The following is a 15,961-nucleotide window of genomic DNA, read 5'->3' as shown; positions in this document are numbered from 1 at the left end:
TTTAGCCGTCCTGTCTTTTATTTAGTACTTCATAATTATTACCCAAAAATCGCACTTACTGGTATACAGTCAGCCACTGAGACCTTGGAAGGGGACTAATCCAACCTGAGGTATGCTACAAATATAAACCACATTCTGAAGACTTAAAAAATATGAAAATTGAGCTTTGCAATTTTTCATTTTTATCTTGATAGGGAGCTATAATCAAAAAATTTGATGGAAGTTCCATTATATTTCTATTAGTCTTGGGCTAGAAATTTTGAAAATAAATTGGCTTTAGCTTTGACCTACCACTGTCTTACATACTTCTTATCTGTCTTTTTTTTCATCTGCTTTTAGAGATGGAAATTATAAAATAAAGCAGCTACTCATGAACACGTGTTTTATTTCTAATGGAGTCTTTCAATAGAAAATGTAAAAGGTAGGGTCAGAGAGATAGCTCCCAGGCACCCAGAGGCAGCAATGGAGTCCGGGCATGGTGGCACATACCTGTAATCCCAGCACTAGGGAGGCTAAAAACAGGAGGATCACTACGAGTCTAAGCTGCATAGTGAGACCCTGCACAAAAAGAGGTAAGTTACTACTGTTTAAAGTTATAAAAAAATTAGGAGTAGCATTTATGGACTGCAGCCTGAAAGAATAAAGCAGGACATACATCAAACTTCCCTCAGTTTCCACTTTATACTAGGTACACAAAGAGTAACCCAGAGGAAGGGGTAGAAAACCAGAACCCAAGAGTCACCGTTAACCTGTAAGGAAGTGGAGCACTCTCACTAAACTATTTCCTAAAGCAGTTCCTAGATTACTGAGGAAGCGCTGCAGCTCAGCTGACAGCTGATGAGGCTGTCCACGCCATGCGGCCCGCACTCCTCTACCCAGCTCCCTAAGAAAGAGCAGCTGCTGCTCTGTCTCAAGTACACATTTGTTCACTAATTATGTGCTAGAACAAGTGCAATTTTCTTTCCATTCTCAGCGTATGGGTGAGGCTCTTCACAGTAACTTCAATCAGCTTACAATCATATGACTTAAGGAACTTGCCCATAAATCATTGCGCTGTAACTATTTAATGATCTTCAGCAAAATACCATGATGCTTTTTCACCTCCCTTGTTGGGCAATTTGTTCTGAAATGGTGCCTGTGCATTGTTTCCTTCTGGCAACATAGTGGAACTCATTTTTCATCTGTCCTGATAATGGTACAATTTTATTCATCTTCAGGCCTTTCAACAGGCTCATCTGAAGTCTGAGTTCCTACTCAAGTTCCGGTGCGTTCACTTGGCCTGCAAGAGCAACTGGCACAACCACCCCCTGCCGCTGCAGCTCCCGAAGAACGTCTAATATGGAGTCTAACTCTGTGCGGAACTTGTCCAGCTCGCGATTCTTCAGCTGCGCAAGTCTTTTCCACTTCTCGATTTCCTTGTTTTGCTCAGTTTCTACAACTTGGTATGTCTGCTGTATTATCTGCAAATATAGAAATTATGCACTGCTGTTAACAGTTCGTAGTGGGCGTGAAGAACAGGCTTGGAGAGCTGAGGTGGGACAAAACTGAGATGCATGCTTGGGTTTTTCTGTGGAGCTCTGGTCAACCATAAAGTTCTGCCTGTAGAGAGTACTTTTTGTCTTGAAAAAGTATTCTGGTTGCACTTATGGACTATCTCTGACCTCTGAAAAGTCACACACAGAAGCCTTAACCATTGGTGTGCACTAAGGAAAAAAGGTTAAATAAGCTCATAAGGATTCCGACAGAATCAGCATCCTGATGTGAAGGAGACGTTAGAGAACCTCCCCTTTTTCTCCCATCCTTAGTGGGCTACGTGAGGCCACAAAGAAGACTGCCAGAACTGTGAAAAACAAGTTTTGTTGTTTTAACCAACTTGTCTGTGATACTTTGCTGTGGCAGCTTGAACAAACTCTAGGACACTTAACGCAAAGGTAACTGTCAGCACCAAGGCAAGTAATTAAAAATATATCATGTCCTTATTAGAAGTTTAAAAATAGCAGATAATGTCTGTAACTGTAGTAAACATATTACTGTTAGTGATATTTCAATAATACTTTAATATCAATTTTCTCACACTCACATTTGTTGAAGTGACTTGCAATATGGAACACTTTCCTTAAAGCCCTACTTGCAGGGTAAGATGTAAAACTTAAGACACCTGTCAATAATAATATGATGCAAGTTTTTTCTCCTTCCAAATATAAGGCAAAATGCCTGGTGTGGTGGCATATGACTGTAATCCCAGCACTTGGGAGGCTGAGGCCAGAGGACCCTGAAAGTTCAAGGCTAGCCTGAACTGCACAGTGAGGTCCTGTCTCAAAAGGACCAATATAATACTGGACAGTTTAAAGTCTTACCACCTCTTAAGTGCTATTATTTTTAACAAGATTTAAATACAACCAGAAGAAACTTCTGGTAAGTAGGTGAAAACTATAGCAAATTAATGGTACTTGAAAGCGAAGAACTATAAACTATGTATATGTGATCTACTTTACCTGCTGAAGCTCCTGTTCTCTCTGCTTATGTCTTATTTCCATCTGTTTAATTTTCTTTTCTAAGCCCATGAAATGTTTCAACTCCGGTGTATGCTTTTCTTTGGCTTCTCTCAATTCTTCTAAGAGTTTTGTAATCTAAAATTGAAGTATGAAGTGAAAGAATAAAGACACAAGAATATAGATCCTTTTAAAAAGGCAATCTTAAAAATACTTGTATACAATTTCTCCAGATAAGAGGCATCTTGGATTGAGTAATGAATAGTTTCCATCCTTACGTACAGGAAGTAAAGGTCTGCTTTAGCTCCCAAATTCATGTCATGTTCTGAGGAGCTCCAGACAGGACGACAGCTTTGCCCTCCCACGTCCAGCTATCTGATTATAGGGTTAAATGTGAAGTCGAGCACTTCCTTTGGTGGGTTCCGCTTATATACAAGGTATTTGTAATGAGTAGGATTTAAAATAATACATGTTTTTGAATTACTGGTGGTACATGTACGACTGTTCCTTCCACTGGGCAATTTTTTATTTTATTAGAAAAAGGTTAACGGAAGGGATTAGATCTGCTTGTACCTCCAATGGTATAATAGTCATGCATGGGCCACTGGTGGCTCAAGCTCCCCAGCAGTCAGACACGGGAATTAGCATCCTATCCTGAGTGTTAAAGCACCCAATGGTAGGGATGGATGCACAGAAGTTCAATGCATGTACATTTTTTACCAACACTCCATAATTTGAAACTCTTATAGCCCTTGCCATTTAATAATTTTAGTAACTTATTCCACAGATAAAGGTATGAATGTGAAGGAGGGATAACCACACCCTGAACTCTTCCTGTGCTGACCACTTAGACCTGTGTGTGCAGCAACACAACAGTCCCTGCCCTGAAGAAGCTTGCAGCCTAGGGCAGACCCTCCCTTTCCACAGCACCGTCCACAAAGAAAAGTGATTAGCACCTTGGAGTAAAATGCAGGGGACTGACAGGAAGGCTCTTAAGGGTTAGTAAAGTTACTACATTTTCTTTATACCATACAATGATTATAAAAGAAATTGCATGAGTCAGATTTTGCTTAACATCAAAACGCAATGCACAAGAAAATGCAAGCTGATTAAACTAATAAATTTAATCATGCTTTATACAGAAACATCTGGTAGCAACACTACTTCAAAGAAAAAATCACATCTTGCCCAAGTTAGCTGGGAAAAAAAGTGGAATGTAAAGCAATTGAGTCAGACAACCTAAGTATTTTAAATGTGGAACATCCCTAAGTGTATCATTAGCCACCAGAGAAAAACAGGCTTTATTTTGGATGGTTTGAGAATGCTCAGAGGCCCTGCATAGAACATGCTGTGGTTTTAACCTGTGTTAAGATGATTACTAAGAATTTTCCAGAATACAACTCAATCACGTTTATAAGATGAAAGACGATGATGCCACATGTGGACACAGAACACCCAAGTTAAATACTGTCCTGATTTCTGTGTACTTTTTGTAAGTGCCTGATCTATGGTGCACATCAGGTTTGTGACTGGATCTTTGCACATTCTATGGGAGACTTGAAACAGTCTCACTGCCTGTACAGTACGCTGTTGCTTTCTTAGCTATTTCTGGGAGCAACTTTGGTTTTTTTTTTTTTTTTTGAACCAGGGATTGAACTCAGGCCCTTGCACTTGCCAGGGAAGCACTTCTTCTACGGAGCCATCTCCTTGGCCCCAACTTTGCATCTTGAGACTGTGTCTTCTGCAGGTTCTCTGTGAAAGTTATGTCATATCCACAGTTAAGCCTTTTCATGGCTTAAACCAGGACATAGCTTATTTGTTTTCTTTTTGGCTATAACTTGCTTTATTTCCCACTAATACGTATTAGACACCATTCAGATGGATACAATAGATAGAGCTCAGCCCTTTTTTCCCCATCCCTTTCTTCTAAATGGCTGGATAGTGCTCAGTTGCATGAGAATACCACCACTTATTTAGGCCTTCTTGTCTTTCCTCCAGTTCTCTCCTCATCATCTGAACAGAGTTACAGCAACTTTCACATAAACTTATGCCTGCATTATCATTTTTAAAAGAAAAATGATTTAACTTTATAAAAATGTGACAATACATATATTATGATTTTGTATAAATAATAAACTCAAGGAAAAGGAACTTTTTTTTTTGCAGAACCAGAGATTGAACTCAGGCCCTTGAGCTTGCAGGACGTAGCTTATTTGCATAGCTTCACATTAAAATAAATGTACCTTTAAAAAGTGGGGATTTTATATTTGAAAAGATTATACTTTAATAGCGCTTACTCTAAATAAATGTCCTCTTGGTATCCATGGGAGGATAAGATTATGGGAGGGTACAGAAGGGTGTCAAGGTCCGTGTCACAGGTTCACTCTGACCCTACAAAGATCTTCTGGGTGGCTGGCTGCCCGGCTTGGGCCTAATTCAAGATCTGCTCTTATCCCTTCACCCAATTCCTCAAACTTCTAAAACTTTTTCAGAAAACCTGACGAATGCTTAGTTGCCTAAATTAACTTCCTTTTCCCAAAAAGATTTACAAAAATCATTCAGCCCAGTCATCAGTTACTGATATTTTCTTGATGTGTAATACTTACAGGTTATATATTGATGTTAACACTTTAAGGTTATATCTCTGTGCATATTTAAGTTGAGCATTTTAATATATAAATACATGATTGAAATGACTAAGAAAAACTTGTACTACCTCTTTCTGTAAGATTTCTTCTCGAACTTGAGAAACTGCAAGAGACTCTTGCTTTCCTTGTAGCTCATTAACTTGACTTTGGAAATGTTTTATAAGGACCTGGAAAATTGTCAGAGGTACTGAGTTAATAACGTTTTTCCTTGAACACTTCCCGAAATATAACAAAGACAATTTATGATTCAAAACAATCTTTTGAACAAGTCTTTCAATTTTAAGTGTTTGGAAGAAACTGGACAATATACAATATCTTACACTTTTTATGAAGATAGTTTGAAACAAGGCTAAAATGTGTGAAATGTTTTTAGACAAATACATGAAGTTCCTTTAAGAAGTGGTGAAAAATGTGGCTGTTCTCCTACTCTTTCAAAGATCAGACTGCACTGACTTCCATTCACCTCATAACTTCCCACTATTTTATGACTCTTGCAAGTGACCTATTTGTAGCACTATGGGATCACGACATCAATACTCCCGTTTGCCTAGACTGTTTCATCCTACAGAATCACTCGATACCATGCTTACACCCATCCCCTGAAACCTAAGGGAGAAAAAAGCTAGACAACTTCTCCGCAAGCCTATCTGGATCACTACCTTTGAATGGCACTTTAAACACTCTCACTAAATGCCTACAATAGTCCCGTTTCTGGGCCACATGAAATTAAACTGCAGACGTCAGTACATTTTACTTCCACTAAACACTTCAATAGATACCTCCATAGTGAAACTTCTTCACCTGGGGGATGTTTTTTAATTAGGATGGTATGAAGTAATTATAGGTGGGATAGATCACAGAATTATTTCAAGTTTTTTTCCTCTAAAGCTTGTTTCATTAAAGTTAAAACTTACAGAAAGGATGAAGATTAAAATTAACATTCACAGTCTTCAACTGGGCTCCCCAACTGCTAACCTCTTAGCATTTTCTTTCCTTGGATGTACTATATGTAAGTAAGTTGCAGGTAACAGTTCTACTGCAGTACTCTTTTTTAATTTACTAACATCAGAGAAGACAGACTACATGGCAGATATTTTGGGATATTCTAAGGATATACAACTAATTATCCAAAAAGGAAGACAACATTTATTCAAGGAAATGCTGGTAACTTGTCAGCATTCTTTGTCGTAATTCTCAGAGAAGACTGTTTCATAAGTGTCAGCACTATGCATATGTTGTGTTCATTATTTCAGTCCCTGAGCCTGATTGTCTACTGACCTGAATCATTTGTTCAATAAATGAAAAGTAGCAGGCAGAAAGAATGCCTCAGTAAATTACCTGTCACTTGGGACTTGGGGAGGGAAGTGTTGCAACATTCAAGTATTAAAGTCATAATCACATTAGACATGAACCTCAACCATCTGTTACAACGTATTTAGAGGACTTGAGAAGGGTAGGGGCCTGACTAAAAATACTCAGCATAATTTTGAAGGAGAAACATTTTAAGATAGGGTAATATCCTCTTCTGTAAAAACAAACAAAAACACTAATAATAATTTCTCATTTTTATCATTAGCCTGAAACAGTGAAATTAAAATATTTCCAAATTAATACCAACAGCCCTAAAAGAAGCATTCGGAGTCAAAGAAAGATCAAGATACATCTGTGATCTACCTCTTGTGTTGCTATTTTGCGATTCAGCTCAGCTACTTTGGAAGAAGAATTTTCCACCGCATTTTGGCACAGGAGTTTCTCTACTTCCCTCTGATGGGACGCTTTGAGGGAGGCAATGTGTGCAGCCGTGTCTTCCTTGACCCTACGGGAGGAAGGCATGAAATTCCCACCCAACACTGGCTTCTCAATCTCTACTTCAGAGTTAGCATAAAACCAGTGTGAGAAGCCTGGAAATGAAAGAAGTGAAGGGAGGAAGGGCATCAGCGTTAACTGTATCATGCCAGGGCCTTTACACATCAGGAGCTACAGGCTCTTACAACCACTCTGAGAACTACTGTTATTCATCAGATTTTATAAGAGTAAGCTTGATTTTAGAAAAAGAGAAATTACCAGGATCACAGATGAGCACAATGCAGGACTGTGCTCAAGTCAAGCAGAGCTAGACTTCAAAGTACCTGCTTGAATTTAAAGGAAAGTGCTTGGCATTTAAGATAAATACAGGTTTCTTGCTCAGGTTCTTATTTGGACAATCACAGTTATTCCCTTGGGAATCTTCCCCTTGAGTCGAGGGGTGCACAAATGCAATCCTCGGGCTGGGTACATGCTGTGAGAATAACACAATCTTTTTGGTGATTCTCAGGCTACAAGGGAATCTGAGTTTTGTTAATTTGGACTATTTGAGACTATGATTTTGTCTCTGGCAAAAATTTATGCATTTAGGCAGTTGAATAAATGGAATGCTATATATAAATCACTGTTGATTTATATATACACTAATACTGCAATTTGTGAGATACAAATTTATGACGTGCTTCTACTACATGAGCATTTCTCCATGGCAACAGTATGGTTAGTGCTCTAGAGAAAGCATGAAACCTTCAAACTGAACTGTAATTAAAAAAAAGCCTAAATCTGGGACTGGGAGGGAACGTTTGTTGCTTAGGTTTAGAGTTAACAGAGAAACAGACTGACAACAAATGAAAGTTTAAAATTATAGGCCTGGCCAAATAGCTCAGCAGATTAAAGTGCCTGCTTAGGCAGACGCAGCGGCAGGGGTGCAACTGCAGGCCCCCATGGTGACTGGGATGGCGACTGAGACTGGGCGTCGTGGTGTTTGCCTGTAATCCCAGCTCTTGGGAGGCTGAACACAGGCAGATCACTACAAGTCCATTCTACATAGTGAGACCCTGTAGACCCTTACTAAAAATACAAAAAAACCCAAAACAACAAAAAAAACCTGGATCTGAAGTTACTTCTAGGAGAGTATGTGAGTCTTCTCATCAGCTTCAGGACCAAAGAACGGGGGATGCAGAGCGGAGTGGAGCAGCGGCGTGATGCTGCCCTGGCTCTTGGCCCATCCGCAGGCCAGCCATTTCCACACACTCTGCTCTACACTGGGTTTCTGCAGGGCGGCAGACACAAAACTGACTGAACATCTGTTCTCCGGGGCTGCTGAGTTGCGCAGGATTACCACTTTCCTGGTACATAAAAGTTATGTAGGAGGTGGGAAGTGGCAGGCAGTTTCCTGGGAAGTTCCAAGCAGTGTTTTGTGGAGGCAGCAAGACTTGAAACACAAATGAGCAAGAGGCATTAGATGTGGCATGTCAGGTGATCAAGATTCATCATGGCCTTGGGCAGCCCCCACTCCCTCGGCCCAACCCTCCACAGCCGCCAAGTTCCTGAGCTCCAAAACAGCCCCTCCAGAGCCTGGGAACAATGCCTGCTCTGCCAGACTCAACACATGGCCGCCCGCTAGGTTACAGAGCCTGTAGCTGCCCACATGCATGCCCTTGGCCTCATGCCCTCCCCAACTCACCGTCCACCTGACTTGCCCCACTAACCCCACCAAGCTACCCACAGAAGGCCTGGGCCAAAGCTGGGCCCAGCACAGCTCACCCATTACTCCTGGAGCTCCCGCCCAGACCCCCTTACAGCCTGCTGTGTTCCTTACTGCACCACCATTTACCTAATGCAGCAGCACTAAAGACACTCAAGACTCAAGAGAACTGCTTCTGAAAGTGGAAAGAATGCAAAGCATGCTTGAGCAAAAGGAGATGCTCTGAGGATTAAAGGCAAGTGTGTCTTTTATTGTAATGAAAACGTGAAAAACAATTTTCAATCACACCCCCGAGAATACTATTAGAATAGTGATGGGAAGCAAGATGCCAGGCAGCGGGATTTAGTCTTGGTATTTATGGAAGCTGGGAGTCAGTGGAGGGCAGAAGGATTGGGATATGGAACTACTTAAAGAACATGAATATTTTTAAAGCATGATTGGGAGAGGTACAAATGAAAGGCGCTCAGTGGGAAAACTGTACAGTATACAGGCTGTCTGTCCTAGTCTACTACAGTGAGGAAGAAAGCTGATTGATGAATGTTTGTTAGGAGGCATTCTACATATCCGAGCCCTAGTTAAAAAGGAAGTGAACTTGGGCCAAGAAGATGGAATTAAGATGGCCACAGAGAACGCAGGAGGGGGAAGTAGTTTATGGGTAAAAGAAAACTCGAGGTACTTATGATTGTAAGAAAAATAATCCCAGCCAGTAGGTTTGCCAACTGAAAACAAGCCTTGAAAATTAAATCTAGAAGCCATGACTCACAGAAGCCACAAGGATACTTTTAGCAACAGACAACAGAATAACTTGAAAGACAAAAACTAAGCTTTTGTTGAAAGACGTGGGGGAGGAAAGTCAGAAAAGCTCTAGACCCACCAAGCAATGGAGATTGGGGGTTGGGAGCCACTTGAAGAAAGGCTCCATGGTCAACACTGTTAAGGAACATGAGGACACAGAGCACTGCATTGAACATGGAAGGTCACTATGGAGAGGACAGGTGATAAAGAATGGTGGCAAGGGCTGTGTTCAAGACAAGGGGAGGCAGGAAGAGGCTACCCAAGGGAAAGTGGCACTGAGACAGCGAGCGGAGACTAGAACTTGGTTGATTAGGGGAATAACAGTTTCAAAGGTCTGCAGAGGCTCAGAAGACAGCGAAAATGGACAGCAACTGAAGACTGCAAAGAAATGTGTGAAGTTCCTCAAGTCAGGCATAGGTCACACGGACAGCCTGAAATTGACTTTTGAAAATAAAACCTCTAGCTCTTAGATGGTCACTTGGTTTTAATAGGTGTTTTCTGACAGGAATCTGCCTGCAGCAGTCATAAACGACATTTCCTTTGTAAGAAGGCCAAGAAGCCAGCTTATTATTAACATCATTTAGAAACATACAGAAAGACAAGACTGGTCAGCCCAAGGACAAGACTGGAGGTGACAGATTTTCATTCATTAGAAGCTGGGCCCTAGTAAAACAATTTTTAAAACTCAAGGTATAAATTTGGTTCAAAGCCAAATTGGTTACTCAGACAAAATGTCTTAGGATTTTTAAAAAGCATTTTAGGTTCCCAAGTATTTGTACACAATTTAACACTGTACCTTTTCATGGAGTTTTCGTATTGGTTCACCGCTGCTTCAGATTCCATCTTCATCTTATTTCTCTCCAAAGTTAATTCCTCCAGCTCATTTTTCAATCTGCAGTTTTCTTGTATAACCTCTGAAACATGGGAATCAGTGAAAGTGTGTGGTTGGTATAGCTTGCCATCCAGGGTTCCAGGGCCGTTTGCATTTCCTTTATTTGGGTGCAAAACATCTTTCTTTACTCTTTTTGCACTTGTTTCCTCTCTGCTCTTGGTGTTCTGACTTGACAGCATCACTCTCCTCTCCTTCTGAAGCCGCTCCACAGTTCTGGAAAGGTCCTGTATCTCTCTTCCTTTGGCAGCCAGTTCTTCATTTAGTCTTACTAGCTTAGCTTTGGCATGGGCCTGTTCCACCTGGAATTCTATAGCCCGAAAATCTTTATCCTCTGTGTCATTCTTCCTGAGTTTCAATTCAGCATTCTGATGCTTAAGAGCCTCTATTTCTGCTGCAAGGTTTCTTACAACAGTTTGATGGGCTTCCTTCACGTCCTGGAGTTGTGTTTCCAGGGCTTTAACCCTGGAGTCGTCACGCTGGTTCTGGGGCATTTCTTTTAATCTGCAGGCAAGTAGCTGCTCCTGTTCTTCAAGTCGTTGTTCATACTGAATCTAAAGAGAGAATCTATGTAATATCAAAGCCCTGCTAAACATTTCAGTTACTTAAGCCCTGATTCTATCCGTTCTCAGCCCTTCATGCAGGTATTTCATTCTAATGTATCCAACTCTCTCTGAGTCAAATGTACCAAAGCCTTATTGTCTGAAGGGCATGGTATCACACAAGCTTGGCATGTCATGCAGTGTCATAGTTGCTTTGTAAATATACGTGTAATCTGTAACCCCCAATTGTCTTGATCCTTAAAAATGGAGACTTATTAGCAGTATTAACTTATTAATGTACTGCCAAAATTATTAACATCAGTAGGTTAATTTAAATGTATATTCACCCTTTTTATGCAAATTGTCACACATATTCTTTGAGGATAAATAGGTAAACATCTGGGGGCACTAAAGTCTGGGAAGCAGAATACTTCCAACCTTCTAACATCAATTTATTAATTGTACAGGGACTAACACAATTGAACTTATATACTGAAACCTTAGCATACAAAAATAAAAAGCTTATTCCATTTGTTTTTCAATCAGTTGGCTACAAGTCTGTGCCAACTACTGTGGTAGGTTCTGAGATAAGAGATGCGATTCTTTCAGATAGTTGACAGCCTGGTGAGGGAGCAACAGGGTGCTTCAGTGCCCTATGCCAACTGAGCTAAGGGACCTAGAATAGTGTAGAGTGGTGAGCAGGCCTGAGGGTCTAGGAAAGGTGGGGGACAGCAGAGAGACAGCACATTAGTTTGATCTGGTGGGATGAGTGTAACTTTGGGGATGTTGTCCTGTGAAAAGTGACTGGTGGGTTCTGAGTATCAGAAACAAAGTGAGGAAGGGACATGGCATGAGCAGGGGCAGAATATAAAAAGGAGAAAAGTCAAGTTAGATTAGTTCATTAAATATGTGGGGAAGGGGGTTCACACTTGAACTGTTTCCTTGGTAGAATATGAATAATAACTATATTCGTTTACTGTCTGTTATTTTCCAGGCATGGACGAAGGGCCTTATACGACACTCAATAGTGCCAATATCTTACAAAGTAGGGATTAAACAGTATTTGAGACTCTTCTGTGCCAGGCACCTTGTTGAATGATAGAATACAACAGTGAGTGAGAGTGGAATAGTCCTAGCCATCACAGAGTTCACAACCAGCAACGCCATCTACTTGTGGTAGGTGCCTGGGGCCTAGCGCACCCAGAGCCCATGCATTCACTGGTCCCAGAACTGTTTACTATTTCAAAGTTTTTTTGTGTTTCACTGGAGTAGTGTTTAGGCTCACCTACACCTCTGTGGTGGGAAAGGGGGTGCAGAGGATACCAGTCTGTGGCAACACACACACACATACACACACACACACACACTCTCTCTCACTCTTCTGGGGTGAGGGGAAACAAGGCAGCAGGTGAAACAGGCCAGTGTGATGGAGTGGAGGAAGCGTGGTATAAAAAAACTGAAGAAAATGAAAACAACCTGGCCATCTGTGGATAAATGCCATGTATTGATCCTAAGACCAACAAGAAGCTGTTGAAAGGATATTAACTATCCCTTGATAGTGATCTGAACATGTAAATTTGGCTTTAGGGTCATGAGTTATAAGATGGGCACAATGGGGATGTGTAGACGAGTCAGGAAGTTTCTACAGTAATACATAAGTAAACGCACACACACGTGTGTGTGTGTGTGTGTGTGTATGTGTGAGTGGTGCTAAGATTTGAACCCAGCAGCTTGTGAATGCTGGGCAAAAGCTGTACCACTGAGCTACTGGGCAACTCCAATCTCAATCCATTCTTTTACTAATGACCAAAGTATAGTGACATGTTAATTAAGACGTATTTTGAAATAAAAGTGGGTAACAGGCAATAAGTCAATTATTATTTCTGATAATGTGAGAAGACCGAGCCCAGAGAGGCTGGGCCTGGACTAGGGTTGGGTGAGTCTGGTGGTGTTTCCAGCTATGCTAATGGGCGTGGCAAAGTCTGCTGAAAGGAGAATGGGGCAAGGATGGGGAAGATGAACTTGACCAAGAGTGTGGCGGCCACACACACACACACACACACACACACACGCAGTGAAGAGTGATCAGTTAAAAATGGGAAGAACAGCTCAGCTGCATACACAACTGCTGAGATATTTAATAAAGGGGGTGAGCAGCAGAAACACGACCTGCTTTGATGTGACCTTAATTTTCAGGCCCCCGTACTTCCAGTATGTCAACCTTTTACAGTCTCTGGAATTTAATGTTCTTTTATCTGTTGCTTTTCTCAGCACAGAAATCTGTGGGGAATGAGATCACTTGCCAGAAGCAGTCTGGCACAGGGCTGCAGCTAGAAGCCTTAGGTTTGAGCCCTGCTCTGCTACGTACCAGCAGCGGAATTCTGTGGAAGTTGGTTAAGGTGTGAACTTCAGTCCTCACCTCGGTAATACAGGTACCAATACCTGCTTCACCACTAACTGGAAGTGCTATGTAAGGCAGGTTAGGAAATCCCTGAAATCATCTTGCTATGATTCCTGACAACAACCGTGGGCTCAGAGAAAGTAAACGACCGGACACTGTATCCCTGGTCTGTTCCAGAAGTTACATTTAGATTCCTTTGATTCACAAAGGGGCAGAGAGCTTAGAAGTAATAAATTTTTGGAAGATGCCTTGCTGCATCTCTGCTTCACTCTCAAAATGTGTGCTTTTGTTATCTCTTTCACCCCTACCTAAATTTCAGTGATAATTTTTCTTTCTATGCTAAGTATATATTAGGGCTATTTCATCTGCTTTATCTTTGGCTTAATTCCTACTAATTCTAACACTGAGAGGGATGATGTGAAGATTATTCTGTGCTCGACCACTTTATGTCTGATATAAGCTGCTGAAAGGGGACAGGACAGGACAGGTGGAGGTGCAGCGGTAGCGAAGGCTGTGGCCAGGACACCAGGGCTGCTTGCTAAAATGTGATCCAGGAGGCTCTGCACCTCCACCCGAGCGCGAACCCCACAGCGAGCCCGTGCTTACCTTCATTTTTTGAAACTGTTGTTCCATGGTACGAAGGCTTTTCTTTGCTTCCTCATCTTTGCCTTCCAGGTTAGCTTCTAGCTTTTTAATCCTTTTTTCCATGAATTCTACTGTATTTCTATCTGCTGAATCACCAGTGGCGGAGGCAGCCAATATTAAGGCAGGTAAAGAATTGGGATATCTTCTTTTAAGAATTCCTTCCATTTCCTTAACCTATTACAATACATTTAAAAATAAAGCAGTCTAATATACACAGTCAGATTATGACTCATCAGTCCTATCTGAATCTCACATGTCCACAGCAGGCCTCCAGACTGGATCAAAAGCACAGAAGTACAAGCAAATTTAAGATTTTATAATCCTAGATTTCTGATTTAAAAACTCTATGATGGTCTAACTACTGGCTAACTTAGAGAAGTCTTCTCATAGTCATTTGAAATATACCTTTAAGTGTTGCTACAATATTAATAACCGGTCTTCCTAGGTATAAAGACCTTCCCCCATCCTTTTTCCCTCAGATTTTCCTGTATGATACTGCTTTTGCTATTGACTGATTGAAAAATTGCTTACATACACATGCTCATACAGCAGACTTTTAGCAATACACTTGGTCCTCCTTGGACAGTCTCCACACTGACCTCTCCCAACATGAAGCTTAACTTAAAGTAACTTTTTAAAATTAAGAGGTAAAGAATGTTCAATGACATTTAATGAAATCTTCATGAAAGAATACTGTTCATTCAGTCTATAAAACAATGACCTATGATACGATCTTTCTGTAAGAGACAACTGCAACAGAATCCATAGAATTTACAGACTGGTGTTATAGCAATGCCTTGGTTCACAGATGCTGTCTGCAAACAACTCAGATGCCAAACTCATTCAACAAAATTCTGCTTCCATGTAACTGTGACTATCTTCCCCACACACCCCTAAATGAGGCTATCTCCCCCGAAACTGTAAAACAAACTGAATTTGTGAACCAAGGTACCACTGTATGTGTGTATGTAAGTATACCTGCATTTTTGAAGGGTATTATGGTTAAGATAGCCTTTCAAAACATACGTTAAAATTCTTTATTACAGGTTTCTAGCCTATGAACAGACAACAAAATCTACCCTAAAATGTTTTGAAAAATGAATTTATTATTAATGTATTCATTTAAACATTATAAGAAATATTTTTATTCTAATTTTAATAGGTGAAAATCATTAAATTGGGGAAATTATTTTATTTGTCTTTAATTTTGTTTTAAAATGTTCTTTGGGCAATGACATTGGTATATAAAGTAAAATTTTAAAAAGTTTTTGTTGAAAATCAGATTTTTCAAGGGCCGGCCAAATAGCTCAGCAGATTAAAGCGCCTGGTTAGGCAGATGCAGCAGATGGGGTTTGATCCCTGGCCTGTCGTGCCGGCCCTGTCTTCAGGGAGCACTGAGACAGTGATTGAAACTGGGTGTCTCAATCCCAGAGCTGCCTGTAATCCCAGCTCTTGGGAGGCTGGACATAGGCAGATCACTACAAGTCCAATCTGTGTAGTGAGACCCTGTAGACCCAGTACTAAAACAAGCAAACAAAAAAAGACATTAAACTTTTCATACTATTCAATTATGTAGAAGTATGAACACAAGGCCATGATCTGAAATAAAATACATCTAATTTGCCCTACTTTTATGTATGTTTTTTAGGAAAACATTTTATTTGTATATAATCTATTTTATAATATGTTTTAAAATGATTCTGAGTATACTGTGCCATAATTTCATTATAAAATATATTTAGACCTAAAGTTATTAGAATAGAAATTCTTGTGAAAACAAAATAAGATCTGAAATGTACATGAAGTGATATAAGTAAACAAAATATTAAATGATGACTGTATCACAAAAGATATAATCTAATGTGATAAAGTCAATATACCTGTAATAAAAGTTAAAACAGTATATTTGGGTCCGTACGGACCATTATTTGTTTTTTTTTTTTTTTTTCAAAGTTTTATTGATAAACAGATAGCAATGAGACAGTTTCAAATCAAATCAGAAGTACAGTTTCAACAAATAATACACTGCATATATTCT

The 15,961-nt window shown here is 40.3% G+C and overlaps 1 protein-coding gene across 6 annotated transcripts in view; it reads right to left on the bottom strand.

The window, feature by feature from the left end:
* Positions 1–538: 538 nt before the first annotated feature.
* Cep162 (centrosomal protein 162) overlaps positions 539–15,961 on the bottom strand; it is a 72,170-nt gene continuing 56,747 nt past the window's right edge. For 5 of the 6 annotated variants that reach the window (XM_023711963.1, XM_023711961.1, XM_023711962.1 and 2 more), the window contains exons 22-27: positions 13,885–14,097; positions 10,243–10,889; positions 6,815–6,956; positions 5,209–5,307; positions 2,496–2,630; positions 539–1,460 (exon numbers count right to left, since the gene is read on the bottom strand). In XM_023711963.1, coding sequence (XP_023567731.1) covers positions 1,251–1,460; positions 2,496–2,630; positions 5,209–5,307; positions 6,815–6,956; positions 10,243–10,889; positions 13,885–14,097 — 1,446 coding nt within the window. In that variant the 3' untranslated portion in view covers positions 539–1,250. Of the gene's footprint in view, positions 1,461–2,495; positions 2,631–5,208; positions 5,308–6,814; positions 7,042–10,242; positions 10,890–13,884; positions 14,098–15,961 lie in introns of those variants that run through there. The other variant, XM_023711966.1, reaches the window with a different exon arrangement.

This window comes from Octodon degus, unplaced genomic scaffold, assembly GCF_000260255.1.
Source record: "Octodon degus isolate 3935 unplaced genomic scaffold, OctDeg1.0 scaffold00022, whole genome shotgun sequence".
NCBI lineage: Eukaryota > Metazoa > Chordata > Mammalia > Rodentia > Octodontidae > Octodon > Octodon degus.
The sequence above is the reverse complement of the archived record's forward strand: the minus strand, read 5'-3'. Positions and strand labels throughout refer to the sequence as shown.